Source organism: Saccopteryx leptura, chromosome 5 (assembly GCF_036850995.1).
Source record: "Saccopteryx leptura isolate mSacLep1 chromosome 5, mSacLep1_pri_phased_curated, whole genome shotgun sequence".
Lineage (NCBI taxonomy): Eukaryota > Metazoa > Chordata > Mammalia > Chiroptera > Emballonuridae > Saccopteryx > Saccopteryx leptura.
In genome coordinates this window covers 213,327,478-213,350,533 of record NC_089507.1, presented here as the reverse complement: position 1 = coordinate 213,350,533, position 23,056 = coordinate 213,327,478, and the positions used below count along the sequence as shown (strand labels likewise).

Sequence of the window (23,056 nt, the reverse complement as noted above, 5' to 3'; positions counted from 1 at the left end):
TGAGGGGGCATTGTTAGGGCCTGGCCGTGTCTGGGGAGAAGGGGGTGGAGGGGGCAGGGGGAGTGTGTTCCCATGGCTCCCTGTGGAGTGACAACAATCAGGGCCAGCTGGGCAGCCCGAAGGCCAGGGGCCTGGTGGGCGGGTGGCAGGCCCCAGGGGGCCATTGAGGGCTGCAGGGGGCTGAGGAGGTAAGGCAGGGACAAGGTGGAGGGGGAGGCCTAAGGAGGGGGAACATGAGGATTATTCACTACACCCCCCCCCCCTCAGCCCCATAGCTCTGAGCGGCTGAGTGTCTCCACATTATACCCCAGCTCTGCCCACTTCTCTCCACCTCGTGGCCCCATCCTGGTCCCGGCTGCCACGGTCTCTCACCTGGACCCCTGCGTGGCCTCCTCAGTAGGGCTTTGTGGCCAGCCTACACTCTTCTGCACACAGAGCTGGAAGGGTCTTTCTAAAATGTAAATCACATATCACTCCCCCGCTTAAACCTGCCAAAGGCACACTTAGAAGGAAAACCCAAACCCCTTACTCTGGCTCACAAAGCCTGCCTGACGGGCCCTCCAGCCCCTTGTCTCCGAGGCTCCAACGAGCCCCACCCTGCACTGTGTCCTGGCCCCGCCAGCCTCCTGCCAGGCCCTGGAATGCTCTCGACTCCTGTGCACTTTGCACATCCTATACTGTAAACGACTCTGGGTGCTTTCACTGTAGCATATTTGTGGCAAACATTTCTGCCACAAACATTTTTGGTGCATAACTCATTGACCATAAAGCAATTTTGCTGTAAAAAAAAATAAATAAAGCCATGACAAATAAGAGGAACATTAAAAAGGACATAATGAGCCCTGGCCGGTTGGCTCAGTGATAGAGCGTCGGCCTGGCGTGCAGAGGTCCCGGGTTCGATTCCCAGCTAGGGCACACAGGAGAAGCGCCCATCTGCTTCTCCACCCCTCCCCCTCTCCTTCCTCTCTGTCTCTCTTCCCCTCCCGCAGCCGAGGCTCCATTGGAGCAAAGATGGCCCGGGCGCTGGGGATGGCTCCTTGGCCTCTGCCCCAGGTGCTAGAGTGGCTCTGGTTGTGACAGAGCGACGCCCGGGAGGGGCAGAGCATCGCCCCCTGGTGGGCAGAGCGTCGCCCCCTGGTGGGCGTGCCGGGTGGATCCCGGTCGGGCGCATGCGGGAGTCTGTCTGTCTCTCCCCGTTTCCAGCTTCAGAAAAATACAAAAAAAAAAAAAAAAAAAAGGACATAATGAGCCCGACCTGTGGTGGTGCAGTGGATAAAGCATCAACCTGGAATGCTACGGTCCGCAGTTCGAAACCCAGGGCTTGCCCAGTCAAGGTAAGTGAAGCAACTAAGTCTCAGTCTCCCTAAAATCAATCAAAATCTTAAGCCTGACCTGTGGTGGCGCAGTGGATAAAGCATCGACCTGGAATGCCGAGGCTGTTGGTTTGAATCCCCCGGCTTTTCCGGTCAAGGCACAGACGAGAAGCAACTACAACAAGTCGATGCTTCCTAGGCCTCCCCTGCCTTTCTCTCTCTCTGTCTCTCCTCTCTCTAAAATCAAGAAATAAAATCTTTAAAAAATAAAATAAAAAGGACATAATGAAACATGAAGAAACGAGCAACAATATTAAAAGGACTTTATTTAAAATGTGTGTAGACACAGAGGTGGGATATACAACTGAGACTCACAGACCGAGACAAAGCTGATGTCGGACACGCTCTCTCCCTAAGAATCTGGAACTAGACAAGGGGAGGGGGAAGTAATGACATTTCTTTTAATAAATACGCTCTCATTCGTGTTAAGAAAGCCACCTCTCTGAAGTCACAGACGGGCTATACGAGTGTGTTCCAGGAGGAGGAGCACAGCACAGTGTTCCGGTTCAGGATTAAACCTGATTCTTTTTTTTTTTTTTTTTTTTATAGAGGCAGAGATAGACAGGGACAGACAGACAGGAACGGAGAGAGATGAGAAGCATCAATGCGCGTTGTGACTTCTTAGTTGTTCATTGATTGCTTTCTCACATGTGCCTTGACCGTGGGCCTTCAGCAGACCGAGTAATCCCCTGCTGGAGCCAGCGACCTTGGGTTCAAGCTGGTGAGCTCTTTGCTCAAGCCAGATGAGCCCCACGCTCAAGCTGGCGACCTCGGGGACTCGAACCTGGGTCCTTCCGCATCCCAGTCCGACGATCTATCCATTGCGCCACCACCTGGTCAGGCTAAACCTGATTATTATTGTTGTTGTTGTTATGTTTTTTCTTTACTGATTTCATTGGGGCACAGGTTCAGGCGTGCAACTCAGTAAAGCATCATCTATCTGCACACTGCATCGTGCGCCCATTGCCTCCGGCCGCCTCCTGCACCCCCACCCCCACCCCGTCTCTCCCTGGCTCTCACCACCGTGTTGTCTGTGTCTATGTGTTTTATATATGTATATGTATGTATATATATTTTCTAAATCCCTTCATCTTCTATCCAGCCCCTCAACACCCTGACAGCTGTCAGTCTGTTCCATTTTCTAAGTTTAATGTGTTCATTAGATTCCACCTAGAAGTGAGATCATATGGTATTGGTCTTTCTCTGACTCGTCCAGTCTAATTCTTTTTTTTATTATTATTCATTTCAGAGAGGAGAGAGAGAAAAAGAGAGAGAGAGAGAGAGAGAGAGAGAGAGAGAAGGGGGAGGAGCAGGAAGCATCAACTCCCACATGTGCTTTGACCAGGCAAGCCCAGGGTTTTGAACCAGCACCCTCAGTGTTCCAGGTCGACGCTTTACCCACTGCACCACCACAGGTCAGACCAGCCTAATTCTTATAAGCCCACAATGCACTCACGGGGAGAAGTGACCAGTGTAGAAAGAAACCCCACCCTCAGGGTCCCTCTGGAGCCAGCAGAAGGCAGGAGCGGCGGGATCAGGAGGGCTTTCTTGGCATCTCAGCCTGGGAATCATTGATCTCACGTAGGCTCACTGAACGGTCTCTAATTGGGGAGCAACGCAGCAGCAGGGTCCCAAAGTAACTTCGGTTTTGTCCTTCCCCGTTCCCTTGGAGTCCCATGGGCCTGGCTGTTGGGCATCTTTTGTGATAAGGCTCAGGATATCCAGGGTGGTTCATCTTCACGTTCATCACAAGAATCTGCCCAACATGTTTGGGGGGCAGGGGGTGCAATTAGGGGAGCCAGCTCAAAGAAAGGACTCATATATCAGATTATTTTTATTATTTCAGAGAGAAGCATCAACTTGTTGTTCCACCTAGTTGTGCCACTGATTGCTTCTCATATATATATGCCTTGACCGGGGCTGGAACCAGCAAGGGTTGAGCCCTGACCTTGGGATCGGCGACCCTGGGCTCTAGCTGGTGACCCTGGACTTAAGCTGGCGGGCCTAGCCTCAAGCCAGCGACCTCACAATTGAGCCAGAGACCCTGGGCTCAAACTGGTACCCTCTGAGCTCCAGGGTGGTTCTCTATCCACTACACTATCGGCCAGGGCTACATACCAGATTAATCAAAGAGAAACTAAATATGCTGAGGACAGAGAGAAAATGCCAGGGCTGTTGAGATGACAGTGTAATGTAAAAGGTTCTTCTAAGATAGTACCTGACTTGCCTGACCAGGCAGTGGCACAGTGGATAGAGCGTCGGACTGGGATGCGGAGGACCCAGGTTCGAGACCCCGAGGTCGCCAGCTTGAGCGCGGGCTCATCTGGCTTGAGCAAAAAAAAAAAGCTCACCAGCTTGGACTCAAGGTTGCTGGCTCGAGCAAGGGGTTACTCGGTCTGCTGAAGGCCCACAGTCAAGGCACATATGAGAAAGCAATCAATGAACAACTAAGGTGTTGCAACGAAAAACTAATGATTGATGCTTCTCATCTCTCTCTGTTCCTGTCTGTTCCTGTCTATCCCTCTCTCTGACTCTCTCTCTGTCTCTGTAAAGAAAAAAGAAAAAAAAAAAAGATCTTAAGATAGTACCTGACTGGTGGTGGTGCACTGGATAAAGTGTTGACCTGGTATGCTATGGTTCCAGATTGAAAACCCTGAGGTCCCCAGCCTGAGTGCAGGGTTGCTGGCTTGAAGCCCGAGGTCGCTGGCTTGAGCAAGGGGTCACTGGCTTGGCTAGAGCCCCCCGGTCAAGGCACATATGAGAAGCAATCAATGAACAACTAAAGTGCTGCAACTATGAGTTGATGCGTCTCATCTCTCTCCCTTCCTGTCTCCGTCTCTGTCTAAAAAAAAAGACAAAGATAGGTGCATAGAACAGCTCTGGAAGGCTGTATTATTGAAAAGTGCATATAGTGAGTGTCCCTGGCTAGGGAGGGGTCAGAGGTAGAGCTTGGGTGTAAGAGGAGTTCTGTACTATGTGTATGCATTAATTTAAAAGTCATTGTTCACAGCCTGACCTGTGGTGGCACAGTGGATAAAGTGTTGACCTAGAACGTTGAGGTCACTGGTTCGAAACCCTGGGTTTGCCCGGTCAAGGCACATATGAGAAGTAACTATGAGTTGATGCTTCCCACTGCCCCCCCCACCGCCTTCCCCCCCTCCCCCCTCTCTAAAATCAATAAACTCTTAAAAAAAAGGTTCTTGTTTACAGTCTTGCATGTCAGAAGGCTTTGTAGGAATGTAGCAGGTGCTTAATAAACAAACGTATTAAACCACTGTGCTATTTAAGGAACTAGCATTTATGGACTGCCTACTGTGTGCCAAGGGCCCTTTGGCAATGCCTGTTTCACTGATCTTAGAAAACGGAGGCTCAGCCGAGCGGGGACTCCTTCCCGGCCTGCTGGAGGCCAGCACTCTGCTCCTCGGCGGACCACACTGCCTTCCTCCCTGGGGTGAGCAGTTGGAGGCACCAGATGCTCTGGCAGGATCCAGAGAGATGCCATCTGCAGGGAAACCTATTCTTAGAGAGCAGAGACAGTCGGTGGTGGAGCTGGCCAACCCACAGCGGCAGTGCGGCCGGGAGGCGGGGAGGTGGGGGGGCGGGCAGCCAAGGCTTTACCTTCAGCTGGGGGAGGGCGGGGAGGGCAGACTGAAAGCAAGGTATACTCACTTCTCAGGACCATGCTTTCTTCTACATTCGGACGCTATCAGAAATAACAGCGAACATGTACTGAGTGCTTACTTCACGTGTCATATCATTTAATCCTCCAGACCAAACGCAGAGAAGGCCTACTTTACAGAAGATGAAACAGAGGCACAGCATGGTTAAGTCACTCGTCCTAGGAAACAGCAGCACCAGAGCTGAGCCCCGACACCGGCTACAAAGCCTGTGTCCCCAACCACCGCGTTATACTGTCTCTCAACCTGCTATACAGCAGAGGCCACCTTCAGTCTGGGTTTTCCCATCAGCAGACGCCCCCCAGACCAGGATGCGTTCCGGGGGTTTACACAGGAAGTGGTCCCAGGAAGCACGGGCAGGGGCATGAGGAAGGGTCACAAGGAAGCGGGTATTATCAAGCAAGTGATCACTGTGGGCAACCGGAGCTCAGTCCTGCTGGGGCCCCGTGGGAGCCGGAGTGGAGTGGAGCAGCCACGGGGCGAGGAGTCCGTGAGTGGGGTTCTTCATCAGTCCCTGGTTGAGAGCTGCTCCCTGGATGTGTTAGTCCTCCAGCACGGCAGGTCAGCTGCAGGGTGGCAACGCTGGTGTGTGTGTGTGTGTGTGGGGGGGGATGGGACGACAAGAGAGAGCCCCCGGCAGAAAGACACAGAGGTGGCAGTTGGAAAAGTTGGCTGGTGTCCGCTATCGTGGTCAGCTAGAGGGGATCTGGGTAGGGCACCCCCAGCATCTGCTATAAGAGCCGCTTGCTGCTGGCCACCTCCTCCTCTCCCCACAACCTGGGGATCTAATGCCCTCACTCAGCCTCCACTGAGGGAACTAAGGGACCTTCCAGATCACTTTCTCCAAGTCTGCAGTACAACAGCGCGGCTAGGAACACAGCTGTTAGAATCAGAACTAACCCCTCCTCTGTTGCCTAACAGCTCTGTTTAATTCAGCTTCCTCACTCGTCACATGGGATACCGGTTGGCCCCACATCATCCCCTACCACCTTGTTATTCAAGAGATGGCTCAGGCCACCAGCAGCAGCAGCAGCAGCAGCAGCGGGCGTCTGTGAGACATGCAGAATACTCAGGCCACACCCCAAACCCACTCAGTCAGAATCTGCATTTTAATAAGCTCTCCAGTGACTCATATGCACCTTTCTACTACTGACTTCTGCAACATAAGAAGAGACTGAAATATTCCTATTAGGTTAAGGGACTCCAATTGGTGAACCATGGACCAAATCTTCCTGGAGACCTGATTGATTTGTCCAGCTTGGTTTTAAAAAATCAGACTGGCACAGGCGTCTCCAGTTCGCCAGACGCCATCAGTCACTACTACACAGCACCCGGAACATGACCATTTATGCCCCGGCCTGGCCCCTGCAGGCAGTTGAGCTTGTGCCCCCACCCCGGGAACAGACCCTATAACTAGCTAACATTTGCATAGCTTAGCTTAGGTCTCTAAATTTAAAAGGAAGGCACTGAAAAACACACAGTCTTTGAAGTCAGAGAGATCTGGGTTCAAACCCTGATAGGGCTACCATACGAGCTGTCTGTATACCTTGGGCAAGTCACTTCCCTTCTCTGAGTCTCAGTCTCCCGTCTGCAGAACGAAAGTAAAAATACAGACCTGCAAGGAGCTTGTGTGGATGAAAAATAATATGTGCAAAGCACCCAGGAGGAAGCAGGGGCTCACAAGGTGGAAAGGATCAGCTGTAGTTACACAATTTCAAATCCAATTATTACAATTATCCTCATTTGATAAGACACTGAGGCGCTGGGAGGTCAAGAACCTCCCCCCAAATTACACAGTGGTAGAATGGGAACTCAAACCCACGTCTTCAAGCTCTCTACGTGCACTGTCCACTAGAATTTTGTGATGACAGACGTGTTCTATATCTGTATATTCTAATATGGTCACCACGAGCCACACACGGCTACTTACTAAACCCCTGAAATGGGACGGGTCCAAATTGAGCCGTGCTGTAAGTGTAAGGCACACACCTGATTTTGAAGACCCAGTATAAGAAAAAGGAATGTGAAAGGTTGCCTTTTCATACTAATTCCATGTTGAAATGATAATACTGCCTGACCTGTGGTGGCGCAGTGGATAAAGCGTTGACCTGGAACACTGAGGTTGCCAGTTCGAAACCCTGGGCTTGCCCGGTCAAGGCACATATGGGAGTTGAAGCTTCCTGCTCCTCTCCCTTCTCTCTCTCGCTTTCTCTTCCTCTTTCCCTCTCTCTCTGAAAAATTAATAAAGTCCTTAAAAAAATAAAAGGAAAAAAAAAAGAAATGATAATACTTTAGAAACGTGGGCTAACGTATAGAATTAAGGTTAATCTCATCTGTTTCTTTCCACCTTTTTTTTTTTAATGTGGCTACCAAAATTTTCAATTACATAAATGAGTGTCATTGTGTTTCTATTGGACAGTGGAACTCCAGAGCGTCTCCAACAGAACATCGGGGACAAGGGACTTAGTACTTTGTAAAAAACGTATTTACAACCCCACTCAATGCCTGCCAGCATAAGAACAGTCCAAGGAAAGAGATTTCAGGGCTGTCCTTAGAGTTCCATGTCCCTTGAGGCCTGGGGCGAGGGGGGTACTTTCCCTGATCTCACAGAAGTGAGCAGCACAGCTGGGACCTTGCTCACGGCTCCTCAGCCTGATTTGGCCACTAGTCCCATCATTCAGGAGTACCTAATGGGACCCGACTATTGGTGCTTTTGCTTTGGGCAATGCAACCCTGGGATAATAAAAGCTGGAGCCTGAGGGCCATGGTCACGAGAAAGCAGGATCCAGCGGGAGGTTTCACGGGTGGAGCCGATCTCAGGCCCCAGCTGGGTCCCACCTGGAGCAGCCCACTCAGGCAGAAGCCCCCCCGAGCACCTCCGGCCGTGTTACTTCGCGGGACGCCTCTTGTTGTAGAGGAGGAAGTCTGAGATGTCGTGCCACACGTTGCTGTCCTCGTACAGGTAGGTCATGGAGGACTGCAGCGAGGGCTGCAGCGTGGGCCGGTGGTGCTCAAAGAGCCACAGCACCAGGCCCCACACGAGCGCGGTGAACAGCGGGAACGGGTCCCACGTGGGCTTGGGGAGGTAGCCCTTCTCCACGCCCAGGCGGCACAGGGCGAACAGGACACGCGACAGCAGGTACATGTTGATCTGCAGGGAGGGAGGGACAGGGGTCACGGATGTGCGCAGCCCCCTGGGAACCTTCCGCCCACACCCACGCACGCACGGAGCAGTGTTTTTCACATTGGTGTGCAAGATGACTTGAAGTGGTGTCAGACATTTGAATATTACTATTTTGCATCTTCATTATTTTTTTATTAAAATATTTTTAAAATTAATCCAGTTAATGGTTCAAAGCGATAAAGTAACTTGACACACACACAAAAATCCATAGGAAGAAATTGTATAAACTGGATCTAATCAAAAATTAAAATTCAAATTTTTAAATTTATTTTCTATTTAAAATTTTTTCTCATTGATTTAAAGGGGTGGGGAAAGGAGAGACAGAAAGAGAGAGGGAAATGGAGAGAGAGAGAGAGAGAGAAGCATCAACTTATTGTTTCACTTAGTTGTTCCATTTATTGTATACTCATTGATGGCTTCTCATATGTGCCCCGACTTGGGATCTAACTGGTGACCTTGGTGTGCCACCTGAACAGGACCTATTTTTATTTTATTTTATTTTTAAAATTGTATTTTAATAAAAAATTTTTTGGTTGTGAAAGCTCATATAAAAAGGCTGAAAATGCCGGACCAGGAGGTAGTGCAGTGGATGGAGCGTCGGACTGGGATGTGGAGGACCCAGGTTCGAGACCCCGAGGTCGCCAGCTTGAGCTCGGGCTCATCTGGTTGAGTAAAGCTCACCAGCTTGGACCCAAGGTCGCTGGCTTGAGCAAGGGGTTACTCGGTCTGCTGAAGGCCCGTGGTCAAGGCACCTATGAGAAAGCAATCAATGAACAACTAAGGTGCCGCAACGAAGAATTGATGTTTCTCATCTCTCTCTCTTCCTGTCTGCCTGTCCCTCTCTCTGTCTGTCTCTCTCTCTGCCTCTGTCACCAAAAATAAATAAATAAACCAACCAGTGAATACATAAATACATGGAACAACAAATTGATGTTTCTCTCTATTTCTTTCTCCCTTCCTCTCTCTCTCTAAAAATTCAATAAAGAAAAATTTAAATTATAAAATAAAACTAAACATGCATGACCCATTTGACCCAGCAATTGCACTTGGGCATTTAGCCCAGAGAAATAAGAACTAATGTTCACTCAGTGTACAAGAATGTTCTTAGCAACTGTATTCCTAATAGCCAAAATCTGGAAACCACTCAGATGTCCTCCCAGGGGTGAATGTTTAAATAAACTGGCCCATCCATGCAATGGAATGCCACTCAGCAATAAAAAGAAATGAATTATTGACCAATGCAACAACTTGGATGAATCTCTAGCAAATTATGCTGAGTGAAAAAAAGCCAGTCCCCAAAGGTTACAAACTGTAATGACTCCACTTGTACAACATTGTTAAAATGACAAAGTTTTAGAAAGGGAGGCAGAATAGTTGTTGCTAGGAGTCCAGGAGAGGAGGGGAGAGGGAGGAAGCGGTGCAACCAGGATTCTTAGCCTTTGAAAGTGAAATTTCTAACAAATATAAAACTGAGGAAATTTTCTCAAAATACAAAGTGCTCATATCCACAGGCTGACCGCACAATCCCATACCTAGAACCTTTCAGACAGACTGACACACGTGTAAGAAGACAGCCAAACAGAGATGTAGACTGCATGTGCATACTGGCAAAAGGCTACAGACCTCCTAAATGTCCATGCAGAGGAGACTGGTGAAATCAAGGCTGGTCCATGCACTTAGCAGTGGGAGCTCTGACATTAAAAAGGATGAAGGACCGATAAAGGTCTCCAAGATACATTGTTCCATTAAAAAAGAAAAGTGCAGCCTGACCAGGCAGTGGCGCAGTGGATAGAGCGTAGAATTGGGACACAGAGGACCCAGGTTCGAGACCCTGAGGTCGCCAGCTTGAGCGCAGGCTCATCTGGTTTGAGCAAAGCTCACCAGCGTGGACCCAAGGTCGCTGGCTTGAGCAAGGGGTTACTCGGTCTGCTGAAGGCCCACGGTCAAGGTACATATGAGAAAGCAATCAATGAACAACTAAGGTGTCGCAACGAAAAACTGATGATTGATACTTCTCATCTCTCTCCATTCCTGTCTGTCCCTATCTATCCCTCTCTCTGACTCTCTCTCTGTCTCTGTAAACAAAACAAAACAAAACGATGAAGGACTGACAAGAAAGGTCTCCAAGATACATTGTTCCATTAAAAAAGAAAAGTGCAGCCTGACCAGGCAGTGGCGCAGTGGATAGAGAGTCGAATTGGGACACAGAGGACCCAGGTGCGAAACCTTAAGGTTGCTGGCTTGAGCACGAGCTCACCAGCTTGAGCGTGGCGTGGGATCACAGCCATGACCCCATGTTCACTGGCTTGAGCCCAAAAGTTTCTGGCTTGAAGCCCAAGGTCACTGACTTAAGTAAGGGGTCACTCGCTCTGCTATAGCCCCCTATCCCGTCAAGGCACATATGAGAAGCAATCAATGAACAACTAAGGAGCTACAACAAAGAATTGATGCTTCTCATTTCTCTTCCTTCCTGTCTGTCTGTCCCTCTCTCTGTCTCTCTCACTGCCTCTGTCACACACACACACACACACACACAAAAGTGCAGGATAAGTTCATTGGTGGAAAACTCCTGATATTTACATGGACACACTTGCAGAAGTTTCTGAAGGGCTACACAGACACAGTTCAAGGGACTGTTCCTGGAGAACGGCTGGGCAACTGGAAGGGACAGGACCTTCCTGTTTATTCTCTACTTTTAGCACCATGTATCCCGAGCACCTAGAAGTCTGCCACCAGGCACATAGAAGCTGCTTAGTATGCATTTCTTAAAATGTAAAAATAAAACTATTCCTATAATTTAGAAATATTTAATAAACTTGAGGAAGGCAAATAGAGTGGCTGCCAACTTTTCATGTTGTACAAGAAAGACTTTAAAACAACAAGTAGCATTTAGTTTCTTTGAACGAAAAAACAAAAGAACAGAATCTGGCCTGGCTCGGTGGCTCAATGGTTAAAACATTGTCCCCACACACTGTGATCACGGGTTCAATCCCTGGTCAGGGCACATACAAGAAGCAACCAATGAGCCCTGGCCAGTTGGCTCAGCGGTAGAGCGTCGGCCTGGCGTGCGGGGGACCCGGGTTCGATTCCCGGCCAGGGCACATAGGAGAAGCGCCCATTTGCTTCTCCACCCCCCCCCCTCCTTCCTCTCTGTCTCTCTCTTCCCCTCCCGCAGCCAAGGCTCCATTGGAGCAAAGATGGCCCCGGGCGCTGGGGATGGCTCTGTGGCCTCTGCCTCAGGTGCTAGAGTGGCTCTGGTCTTGGCAGAGCGAAGCCCCAGAGGGGCAGAGCATCGCCCCCTGGTGGGCGGAGCGTCGCCCCTGGTGGGCGTGCCGGGTGGATCCCGGTCGGGCGCATGCGGGAGTCTGTCTGACTGTCTCTCCGTTTCCAGCTTCAGAAAAATACAAAAAAAAAAGCAACCAATGAATGCACAATTAAATAGAACAACCAAGTGGAACATGGTCTCTCTCTCTCTCTCTCTCTTTCCCACAATTCCCTTCCCCCCCTCTCTCCCTCAAATCAATGGAAAATTTTTAGAAATAATAAATGGAGAAAAATTTTTAAAAATTAGAAAACAGAACTTCAGTCCAGAAAAGGGGCAAGCTGCAGAATAAAAGGTAATTCCTTTTTTTTTTTTTTTTTTCATTTTTCTGAAGCTGGAAACAGGGAGAGACAGTCAGACAGACTCCCGCATGCGCCCGACCGGGATCCACCCGGCACGCCCACCAGGGGCAACGCTCTGCCCACCAGGGGGTGATGCTCTGCCCCTCCTGGGCGTGGCCATATTGCGACCAGAGCCACTCTAGTGCCTGAGGCAGAGGCCACAGAGCCATCCCCAGCGCCCGGGCCATCTTTGCTCCAATGGAGCCTTGGCTGCGGGAGGGGAAGAGAGAGACAGAGAGGAAGGAGGGGGTAAGGGTGGAGAAGCAAATGGGCGCTTCTCCTGTGTGCCCTGGCCGGGAATCGAACCCAGGTCCTCCGCACGCTAGGCCGACGCTCTACCGCTGAGCCAACCGGCCAGGGCCAAGGTAATTCCTTTTTTTAAGTTCTTTTTTTTTTTTTTTTTTAGAGAGGAGAGGGAGGTGGGGAGAGAGAAAGAGAAGAAGGGGGAGGAGGAGCAGGAAGCATCAACTTTCATACGTGCCTTGAACAGGCAAGCCTGGGGTTTTGAACCAGTGACCTCAGCGTTGCAGGTTGACGCTTTATCTACTGCAACACCAAAGGTCAGGCAAGACAATTCTTAAATAAAGTTTGTTTTTGCTTGACCTGTGGTGGCGCAGTGGATAGAGTCAACCTGGAACCCTGAGGTGGCCAGTTCGAAATCCCGGGCTTGCCTGGTCAAGGTACCTACGAGAAGAAGCAAAAGCAACTACTATGAGTTGATGCTTCCTGCTTCTCCCCCACTTCTCTCTTTCTCTATCCGTCCCCCTCTAAATAAAATCAATACCTAAAATCATAAAGAGAAATAAATTTTGTTTTACAAAAATCATAGTCCAGGATTACTTTTCATTTCTATCATTCCACTGCAGAGTAGTTTTCTTTAAAAATTAAAAAAAAAATCTTTGCCCCAGAGAGCAGTACACACATTGATTTTGGGAACCATAAAATTCCAACAAGCTGCCTGACCAGGCGGTGGCGCAGTGGACAGAGCATCGGACTGGGATGCGGAGGACCCAGGTTCGAGACCCTGAGGTCGCCAGCTTGAGCGCAGGCTCATCTGGTTTGAGCAAAGCTCACCAGCTTGGACCCAGGGTCGCTGGCTCGAGCAAGGGGTTACTCGGTCTGCTGAAGGCCCACGGTCAAGGCACATATGAGAAAGCAATCAATGAACAACTAAGGTGTCACAACGAAAAACTAATGATTGATGCTTCTCATCTCTCTCCGTTCCTGTCTGCCTGTCCCTATGTATCCCTTTCTCTGACTCTCTCTGTCTCTGTAAAAAAAAAAAAAAAAAAAAAATTCCAACAAGCTGCCTGATTTACAGATGACCTTCCTAAGGTTGCAGGGGGACTGGTGACCTTGGAAGGGAGCCAAGAGCTCATCTTCTTTGATCCCCGCCTCCAATCATACCACATCCCTCCCCAGCCCACACCCACCCCTGGGGAGGATCTTTACCTGACTGTTGATGTTATTGTTATCTCTAAACACCAGCCAGCCCCCGATGCAGGCAGCCAGGAATGAGTGCATCTGGTGGGTCTCGCCCTGCACGTAGGACTGCAGGGCACAGAGCCCCTTGTAGGTGAACACAAAGCAGGCCAGGTTAGAAGAGTGGGTGTATGTGGCATGCAGGATGGCTCGAAGCTTCTCGCGGAGGCTGTACAAAGACAGAGAGCCACCATGAGTCCAGGCCCAGCCATACCAAGGGCATTCACCCACTGAGCATGCAAAACTAAACTAGACAAGCCTGACCAGGTGATAGCGCAATAGATAGAGCATTGGACTGGGATGCAGAGGACCCAGGTTTGAAACCTTGAGGTCCCCAACTTGAGCATGGGATCATAGAAATGACCTCATGGTTGCTGGCTTGAGCCCAAAGGTCGCTGGCTTGAGACCAAGGTCACTGGCTTGAGCAAGGGGTCAGTCATTTGCTGGCGTCCCCCAGTCAAGGCACATATGAGAAAGCAATCAATGAACCACTAAGGCGCTGCAGCAAATAACTGATGCTTCTCATCTCTCTTCCTTCCTGTCTGTCTGTCTCTATCTGTCCCTCTCTCTGTCTCTGTCACACACAAAAAATAAATAAATAAAATTAAATCACTCGGGGGCAATGAGGAAAACACAGAGAGAAGGGCAGCGTGTACTCTGGGAGATCAATTCAAGAAAACCCAAGTGCCCTCAAGGCTAGATGAGGACCTTGGAGTGGTTCTACCAGGACGTGAGGAAATCTGTCAGGTGAGGGGGCATCGCCAGAAGTCAGCTGGTTCTTGTCCCATGAGAACATGGGCCCAGTGTTGCCAGTTTTAAGACAAGTAAGATTTTCCAGTTTTTTGTTGTTTTTTAGTGAGAGAGAGAGAGAGAGAGACAGACAGACAGGAAGGAAGGGAACATTAATGAGAAACATTAATGCTTTGTTGTGGCACCCAAGTTGTTCATTGATTGCTTTCTCACATGCGCCTTGACAGAGGGGGGGGGCTCCATCCGAGCCAGTGACCCCTTGCTTAAACCAGCGACCTTGGGCTTCAAGCCAGTGACTTCTGGGCTGAAACCAGTGACCATGGGTCATGTCTATGATCCCACGCTCAAGCCAGCGACCCTGCGCTCAAGCCAGATGAGCCTTCCAAACTCAAGCCGGCGACCTCGGGGTTTGGAACCTGGGTCCTCTGCATCCCAGTCTGACACTCCATCCACTGCGCCTCCGCTTGGATCAGGCTCTTTCTCTTTTTAAGGTGGTAACTGCGCCTTGGATTATTGGCTACAATACTGCCACTGTGCAAAGCTCGTGTGTTATCTTCTAAGCTCCGGAAGAAACCACATACAGTAAAAACTAGAGTACAAGGTAGTTTCTGAGAATGCCTTGAAGGAAGACTTATGAGAGATCAGAGGAAGGCCAAGAAGTGTGAGCAAAGACAGGAGGCCATGGACAGTTTTACGAGAATGTGATCCTCTGAGAACTGGTATGGGTTGCCAAAAAGGCAATAAAGGTGGGGGTAGAAGAGGAGAGGGCACTCCTGGCAGGACGTCCTGCAGGAGCAAGTGTCTGGAGGTAGAATTACACGTGGCATGTGCTTGGAATGACAGGAAGTCTTATGTGCCGAAGGCACCCCGGGTTGAACACGGGGGAAGAGGCTGGGGATGCAGGAGGCCCGACTGCAGAGGGCCTTGAAGGCCACACCTGGAAGCTGGGCTTCTTTGGAGGGTGTGGGGTCAAGAGGGCTTTTCCAGCAGGGATAAAAGAATCCGAGTGGTACTTTAGGAGGTGGTGGTGGGGACAGGCTAGAGCCAGCTAAGGAGCTGCTGCACCAGCCCTGGCCCTGAGGGTGGACCACATTCTCTCCCAGCCTGAGGAGTGTGCGGAGGGGGTGGGTACCTGCCGTTCCGGAAGAGAAAGGTCATGACCAGTGCGTGAGGGGCCCGGATTTTGGCTCCATAGCTGTAGAAACAAAAGAAAAATTACTAACAGCATCAATGTATTCGTTTTTCCCCCTGGCTATCATTTTGACTCCTTGTCCCCTCTCCCTATACCTAATCCTAACATCATTTTGGGAGGAAAATAAGGCTAGTTTTTGAGGTAGGTCTAGGTTCAAAGTGGGTTGTAGAACCCTGGCCAGGTAGCTCAGCTAGTTAGAGCATCATCCTGATACGCCAAGGTTACGTGTTTGATCCCCAGTCAGGGCACATACGAGAATGAATGAATAAGCAAGTGGAACAACAAATCAATGTTTCTCTTTCTCTCCCTTCCTATAATTATAATCAATTAATAAAATTATAATCAAATAAATAAAAAATTTAAAAAGTGGGTCATGAAAAGGAAATAGTATTTGGTGTCAAAGTCCAGCCAAGTTTGCTGTATAAACTTGGACAAATCACTTCACCTCTATAAGCCACGCTTTTCCCATCAGTAAAAAGTATTCTCCATTTCAGAGCTGCTGCTGGTAGATAAGGACATAGCACATGTGGAAGTTCCTAGTTCAACCAATGTTAATGTCTCTCATTTTCTTCTTTTTTTTTACTATGTTTATATTTATTTATTTATTTACTTTTTCTGACAGAGAGGGACAGACAGACAGGAAAGTGAGAGAGATGAGAAGCATCAATTCTTCACTGCAGCACCTTAGGTGTTCACTGCTTTCTCATATGTGCCTTGATGGGGGGTGGGGAGGGGTACAGCAGAGCGAGTGACCCCTTGCTCAAGCCAGCGACCTTGGGCTTCAAGCCAGTGACTTTTGGGCTCAAGCCAGTGACCACAGGATCATGTCTATGATCCCACACTCAAACTAGTGACCCTGTGCTCAAGCTGGAGGAGCCCGTGCTCAAGCCGGTGACCTCAGGATCATGTCTATGATCCCACACTCAAGCTAGTGACCCTGTGCTCAAGCTGGAGGAGCCCGTGCTCAAGTCGGTGACCACAGGATCATGTCTATGATCCCACACTCAAGCTAGTGACCCTGTGCTCAAGCTGGAGGAGCCCGTGCTCAAGCCGGTGACCTCAGGATCATGTCTATGACCCCACACTCAAGCTAGTGACCCTGTGCTCAAGCTGGAGGAGCCCGTGCTCAAGCCGGTGACCTCGGGATTTCGAATCCGGGTCCCCCGAATCCCAGTCTGACGTTCTATCCATTACGCCACCACCTGGTCAGGCTGTCTATTTTTACTTTTTAAATTAATTTTTAGAGGGCTAGAAACCTTGATATGTTGTTCTACTTATTTATGCATTCACTGGCTGATGAATGTTCATACAATGTCCTGTATGTGTCCTGACCGGGAATCAAACCGCAACCTTGGCACGTCAGGACGACTCTAACCAACTGAGCTACCTGGCCAGATCTTGTTCCTCTTTATTGGACGCCCCTTCCCCCTGCCAGGCACTGATCTAACCAGACTACAAGGTCTAAAAATCCATGGCCGCCTCCCTGAAACGATGGTCATGAGCCATATATAGCTGTCACCTGAATATCTGTGAATGCTCACTGTACACTTGTTCGAAAGAGCAAAAGACAAAGCAAACCAGTGTCTATCTGCAGGGGGTTACTGGGTAAATAAACCATGGCCCCTCCATTCAGCAGAATACTAAACAGCAGTAAAAGAATGAGGTGGCTCTATGGCACCGCAGGGTTTTCTAGAGCAAGGTGTGCAAAATGGAAAATTGTGCAAAACAAGGAAATTCTTCTATAAATCTAAAAGTGTTTCAAAAGAAATTCTTGTTTAAAAGGTGTAGGAGGAGACTTTATGTTTGTTTTTTTTACAGAGACAGAAAGAGAGTCTGAGAGAGGGATAGACAAGGACAGACAGACAGGAACGAAGAGATGAGAAACATCAATCATTAGTTTTTCGTTGCGACACCTTAGTTGTTCATTGATTCTTTTCTCATATGTGACTTGACCGTAGGCCTTCAGCAGACCGAGTAACCCCTTGCTCGAGCCAGCGACCTTGGGTCCAAGCTGGTAAGCTTTCATTCAAACCAGATGAGCCCGCGCTCAAGCTGGTGACCTCGGGGTCTCAAACCTGGGTCCTCCGCATCCCAGTCTGATGCTCTATCCACTGTGCCACCGCTGGTCAGGCTTTATGTATTTTTTTATGCAGACAATATTTCTGGAGGGAGACATAAGACTGGATAAAGTGGTCACCGCCAGGGATGGGGATTACATGACAGAAGGATACAGTGGGTAGAACTTTCTAGCATTTAACTTTTTATGCCTAACTAAGAAAATATACTAACAAAATAAAGATGTTAACAAGCTAAAACTGTTGTTATTGTTGCGGTGGCCATGCTGATCTCCCTGCCTGGCAATGGGGAGGACACCCCACCTGGCCCCGGAAAGCTCTTCGCCCCACCTCCTCCAAAGTCATCTTTCTCTTCTGAACAAAGAAGCCCTCAGCCTCTTCCAGGTGACCAGGGTCAAAGGACCCTTCCTTATGCCCCAGACACAAGCAGAACAGTGTCCCCAACTCCTTACATCTGCCAGGCCTCCTTCCCAGTCTTCAAACTCGGGGGGATCTGATTACTACCGTTCGCAGGACTATCCTGTGTCCTGAAGAAAGGGAAGCCCTGGATTTAAAAGGACTTAAAAGACATGACGACAGATGCAGTGTCATGTCCTGAAGGATGACATTTGGGGGACAACTGGGACAATTGTAGTAGTGACTGGACAGGACTCAATATTATAGGATTAATATTAATTTATTAAATGTAATCATGATGCCGTGGGCAGATAGCTCAGCTGGTTAGAGCATCGTCCAGAAGCACAGAGGTTGCCAGTTTGATCCCCGGGCAGGGCCCATACAGGAACAGGTCAATGTTTCTGTCTCTCTCTCTCTCTCTCAAATCAATATTTTAAAAATTTAATGTAATCATGATAAGTTAGTCATATAAGAAAATGCTCTTATTTGTTGAGCTGCACACTGATCTATTTAGGAGTGGAACATCAAAATGAGTTCAATTTGACAAAGTTCACATGTCTCCGTCATCCAGGTGCCTCCCTAAAAGGATGTCTTTTCTTCACAAACAGCATATTCTTCCCCACCTGCAGGCCGTTGTTCAAACCATTCCTTCTACCTAGGATGCCCTTCTCTCCCTGGCACGCTCCAACTCAGCCTTCAAAATATCACCACCACCCACCTCTTCCGTACAGTTCTCCTGATTACCTGGTACTGCCACGACAGTTTAATGATCGGACCGCACCGTGGACTCCAGATCCATAGAGATGGGCGTGGCGTCTCAGCACTAACCAGTCAAGGGATCAGTGCTTAGAGAACGCCTGTATAGGTAAGTTTGTTTTGATTTTATAGAGGAGGAAACTGAGGCCAGAGGAGATGAGGGTCACTCAGCTTTCAAATGAAGGAACTGGGATGTGGACCCCAAGGGCCTGACCATATAGCAAGTACCTGCCCTGGCTGGGAAGGTTCCTGAGGTCACAGCAAGAGCTGAGAGGGAGCAGGGTTTACAAAGCCAGCATTGGGCAATGCCCGCTAGCACTGGGGCCTGTCCATTCCTATTCCCTCCTGCTTCGTCTCGAGAATAACTCGGCAAAGGAAAACTGATGTTATCTCAGGGTCCACCTAGTCACACCAAGGCATGGCTGGTATGATCTGGCTACACTTAGCAGGAATCCACTTCTACCTGAAACTCTGGGTGCCCAGGGAAGCCAAGAGCCTGGTGTTGGGGGTCAGGCATCCTTAGGTTTAAACCTTGGCTTGGAACCTGACCAAGTAATGTAATCATGAGTAATGAGCTTACCTCTGTGAGCCACAGTCCTCTCCTCTTGGAAAATGGGGACAATGGCAATTCTTACCTTGTACACTTATTGTTTCATTCAATACATACTATTTGAAAGCTTACTAAGTACCAGGTACTAGGAATACAGCAAAGAACAAAGCAGATAAAAAGTTCTGTTCCCATGCAGCTCACTTTCTAGAGAAGGACAGTATAAAGTATAAAAACAGGATACATGAAGGGGTGGGGGGAGGTGGAGGAGGCTATGGGGGGGGGGACATGGGGGGTACATGCTGATGGAAGGAGACTTGACTTGGGGTGGTGAGCACAACATTCAGTGTACAGATGGTGATGTTTTGTGGAATTGTGCGCCTGAAATCTGTATAATTTTGTTAACCAGTGTCACCCCAATAAAGTCAATAAAAAGGAAAAAAAGTAGGATACATGAGTGAACTACTCAGTGTCAGGTGGTGACAAGAACTATGGAGAAAAATTAAGTAGGGAAGAAGGTGGGGAGGTCAGGGATGGCCTCACTGAGGAGGTGACACAAACAGAGGTCTGAAAAAGGTGAGGAAAGTGAGCCAGACGGAATTCTCACGAATATAACAGCTAAACACATGCATCAGGCACTGTGCTAAGCATTACACGCATACAGACTCAGTCCTCTGACAGTGTAAGTACTATTATCATCCCCATTTTATAGAGATCGAGGCTCAGGGAGGCTAAACAACTTGCTCAAGATCACACAGGTAGATGGGAGCAGATTCAAACTGAGGCAGTCCACATCCTTATCACCTTGCCAGGCTGCCACTAAGATGCCAAGTCCAGGGGGACAGAGGGCTTTCTTCCGGTTGTTCCCTGCTGCATTCCCAGTTCTGCAACAGTAGTCTCTCAATAAATGTTAGCTGTTTCCCATGAGTTTTAAAGGAGGCTGAGCACCAGGCTCCAGGCTCCAGGCACCAGGCTGGGGAAATAACCCCAAGACCTTCTCTTCTACAGGTCTGATGGCTGGGGTGGAATCAATTTGCCCAGTAAGTACTGTATTTGCAGCTTTTTTTTTTTTTTTAAAGCATGTATTTATTTAGAGAGAGAGAGAGAGAGAGATTGAAACACCGATCTGTTTCTTATGTGCCCTGACCAGGGATCCAACTGGCGATCTGTGCGTATCAGCACGACACTAACCAATGGAGCTATCCGGCCAACGCTGTATTTGCAGCTTTTTAGAACATTCGCTATCACTCCTGAGGCTTATGCCCCTGGAGTCCCCTGTGCCACGTGAACACTTAGCGCTAGAGTTATAGAGATGGGGAGTGAGAAATGGGATGCGAGCCCAAGGGCAACTTACTGGGGGGAGCACTGGCAGAGGTCTGCTAGAGGCCAGAGGCCAGCTTCCTGCTGTGCAGATGGGGCCACCGGAGTCAGAGAGGGCCAAGGGCACACAGCGGAGGGGGAAGGGAAAGAAAAACTGAACCCAAAGGAGAGGATACAGAGACTAGTATGGGAGGTGGTCCAAGCTGCAAAGCACGAAGGACCCAGAAAAAGTGTAGTGGGGACCCGGTCTCAGAAGGCCCTTGGGACCCAAAATCCAGCGTCCACTGCGCAGACGGTGGACACTGAGACTTCGAGACACACTTCGGCTGAAGGGCACACAGCGCAGTGGCGCCAGGCCGGGAACCCGCGCCGCTGAACCCCAGACAGTCCCGTCACTCAGCCCCCGCCGGACCTGACGGCCCCACTCACACTGCCCCGTTCCGGAAGCCTTTAAGCACGGCCAGCGCAGCGTGGTAGCGGCGCTTGCGCAACAGTGCGTTGACAGCCAGAAGCAGACCCCGCAGCTGCGGCGGGGCGGCCATCGCGAGGGTACCGCGGGGAGCAGGAACACCGATTCCGACCTACACTGACAGCCCGGGGTTCCGCCTGCCCAGCCCTGAGGGCCAGGCAGCAATAAGCCTCACCACCGCACCTTTGAGGCCATAGGCTGTGACTTCTGTCACCCAGACACGAAACACCAATCACAGGGCATATTCGCCTGACAAGAGGAGTGCGACGCACTCACGCGCTCGAGGAGAGTTCTCATTGGACGAGAAGGAGAGTCTGTAGCCAATCACAGTGGGCTCCGCGCAACTCTACCTAAGTAAAGTTAAAAGCTCACACCTGGATTTGTCCATTTGGGTTTGGAAGGAGGTAGTTTCCAAAGTTTTCTGAAAAAGGGGCTGAGCTATCTAGAGTTGGGGCGGTGACACCGGAGGAACACCTGACAGTTCTGATTGGGTAACCGTCATGGCGATCCTCTCTGAGCATAAGTCACTTGGCAGCATCAGTGTTTTCCTTTCTTTTTCTTTTTTTGGACTTTATCGATTTGAGAGAGAGAGAGAGAGAGAGAGAGAGAGAGAGAGAGAGAGAGAGAGAGAGAGAGAGAGAGAGAGAGAGAGAGATGGGAGTGTGTACGGGCAAGTGTCAACTCCTAGTAGTAGTTGCTTCTGGTATGTGCCTTGACCATGTAAGCATGGAGTTTTGAACTGGCGACCTCAGCATTCTGGGTAGAGGCTTTATCCACTGTGCCACCACAGATCAAGCTGTTTTTCATTTATTCTTTTTTTTTTCCTTTTTTTTTTTTTTTTTTTTTTTTGTATTTTTCCGAAGTGAGAAGCGGGAGTGGGGGGGGGGGGGGTGCGAGGGAGGCAGACAGACTCCTGCATGCGCCCAACTCGGTATCCACCCAGCTTGCCCACGGGGGGGGGGGGGGTGATGCTTGGCCCTTCTGGGGCCTTGCTCCGCTGCAATTGGAGCCATAATAGGGCCTGAGGCGGAGGTCATGGAGCCGTCCTCAGTGCCCGGGCTAACTTTGCTCCAATGGAGCCTCGGCTGCGGGAGGGGAAGAGAGAGACAGAGAAGAAGGAGAGGGGGAGGGGTGGAGAAGCAGATGGGCACTTGTCCTGTGTGCCCTGGTCGGGAATCGAACCTGGAACTTCCACACGCCCAGCCGATGCTCTACTGCTGAGCCAATTGGCCAGGGCTCCATTTATTCTTAAAATCCAAACTCCTCCCCACAGTCCACAAGATTCTGTATAATCTGGCTCTTACTCCCTACTTCCCTATCTAAACTCATGTCGAGTCACTTGCCCATCCACCCCCCTTTCATTTCTCTCCAGCGAAACTGGCCTCCTTGCTGTTCCTTGAGCATTCCAAGAATGCTCCAGCCTCAGCACCTTTGCACTTGCTATTTCCCTGCCTGTAATGCATTGCTCCCAGTTCTCCCCATGGCTAGCTCTTTGTAAACCTTCAGGATTCGGGTCAACTGCCACCTCCTCAAAGAGGTCTTCCAAAAGGCAGGCTCTCTCTCTCTCTCTCTCTCTCTCTCTCTCTCTTGTTCTCTCTCTCAAACTAAGTAAGTATATAAATAAATAAGTAAACTATCCTCTGAGCCCCGGCTGGATAGCTCGGTTGGTTAGCATCATCCCTGGTCAGGGTACATGCCGGAGCAGATCAATGTTCCTGTCTCTCTATCTCCCCTCAGGTATTGTAATTCACAGACACAGGTTTTTAAAAATTGTGCACACACGATTTAAAGCTAGAAAATAGCTACAGGGAACAAAAAAAAATGATAAAAATATGGAAAAGTTAAAAAGGAACCACACAGAACCTCTGGAAATGTCACTTAATACTCCCATGAAAAGCCACTCACCAAGCCCTGACAAATGGCCCATATCAGGAGAGGGTGTTTGGAAACTGTTTGGATCAGCAAGTTCTTCCAGGATGCTATCTTTGCTAAGCTATTTCTCATGGAGATAAGGTTCTGCCCTGAAGGAGCTGAGGGTAAAGAGTTGCCACATGGGAACACTAATCCCCTGAGGACCCTTTTTAATTGTACCTAACTGAATTCTTCAGGGCAGAGCTTTTTTATTAACCTTACACAAGTAATCAAATTTTCTTATTTAACAAACACCTATAG

The 23,056-nt window shown here is 49.4% G+C and overlaps 1 protein-coding gene across 1 annotated transcript; it reads right to left on the bottom strand.

Moving 5' to 3' along the window:
• Window positions 1-7,390: 7,390 nt before the first annotated feature.
• On the bottom strand, window positions 7,391-21,067 carry PXMP4 (peroxisomal membrane protein 4). The gene is made up of 4 exons (XM_066386217.1): window positions 20,845-21,067; window positions 15,262-15,324; window positions 13,350-13,548; window positions 7,391-8,201 (listed from the first exon to the last, which is right to left on the bottom strand). The coding sequence occupies exons 1-4, from the start codon at window positions 20,955-20,957 to the stop codon at window positions 7,938-7,940; spliced, it is 639 nt and encodes a 212-aa protein (XP_066242314.1). The 5' UTR covers window positions 20,958-21,067; the 3' UTR covers window positions 7,391-7,937.
• Between the last annotated feature and the right edge of the window lie 1,989 nt (window positions 21,068-23,056).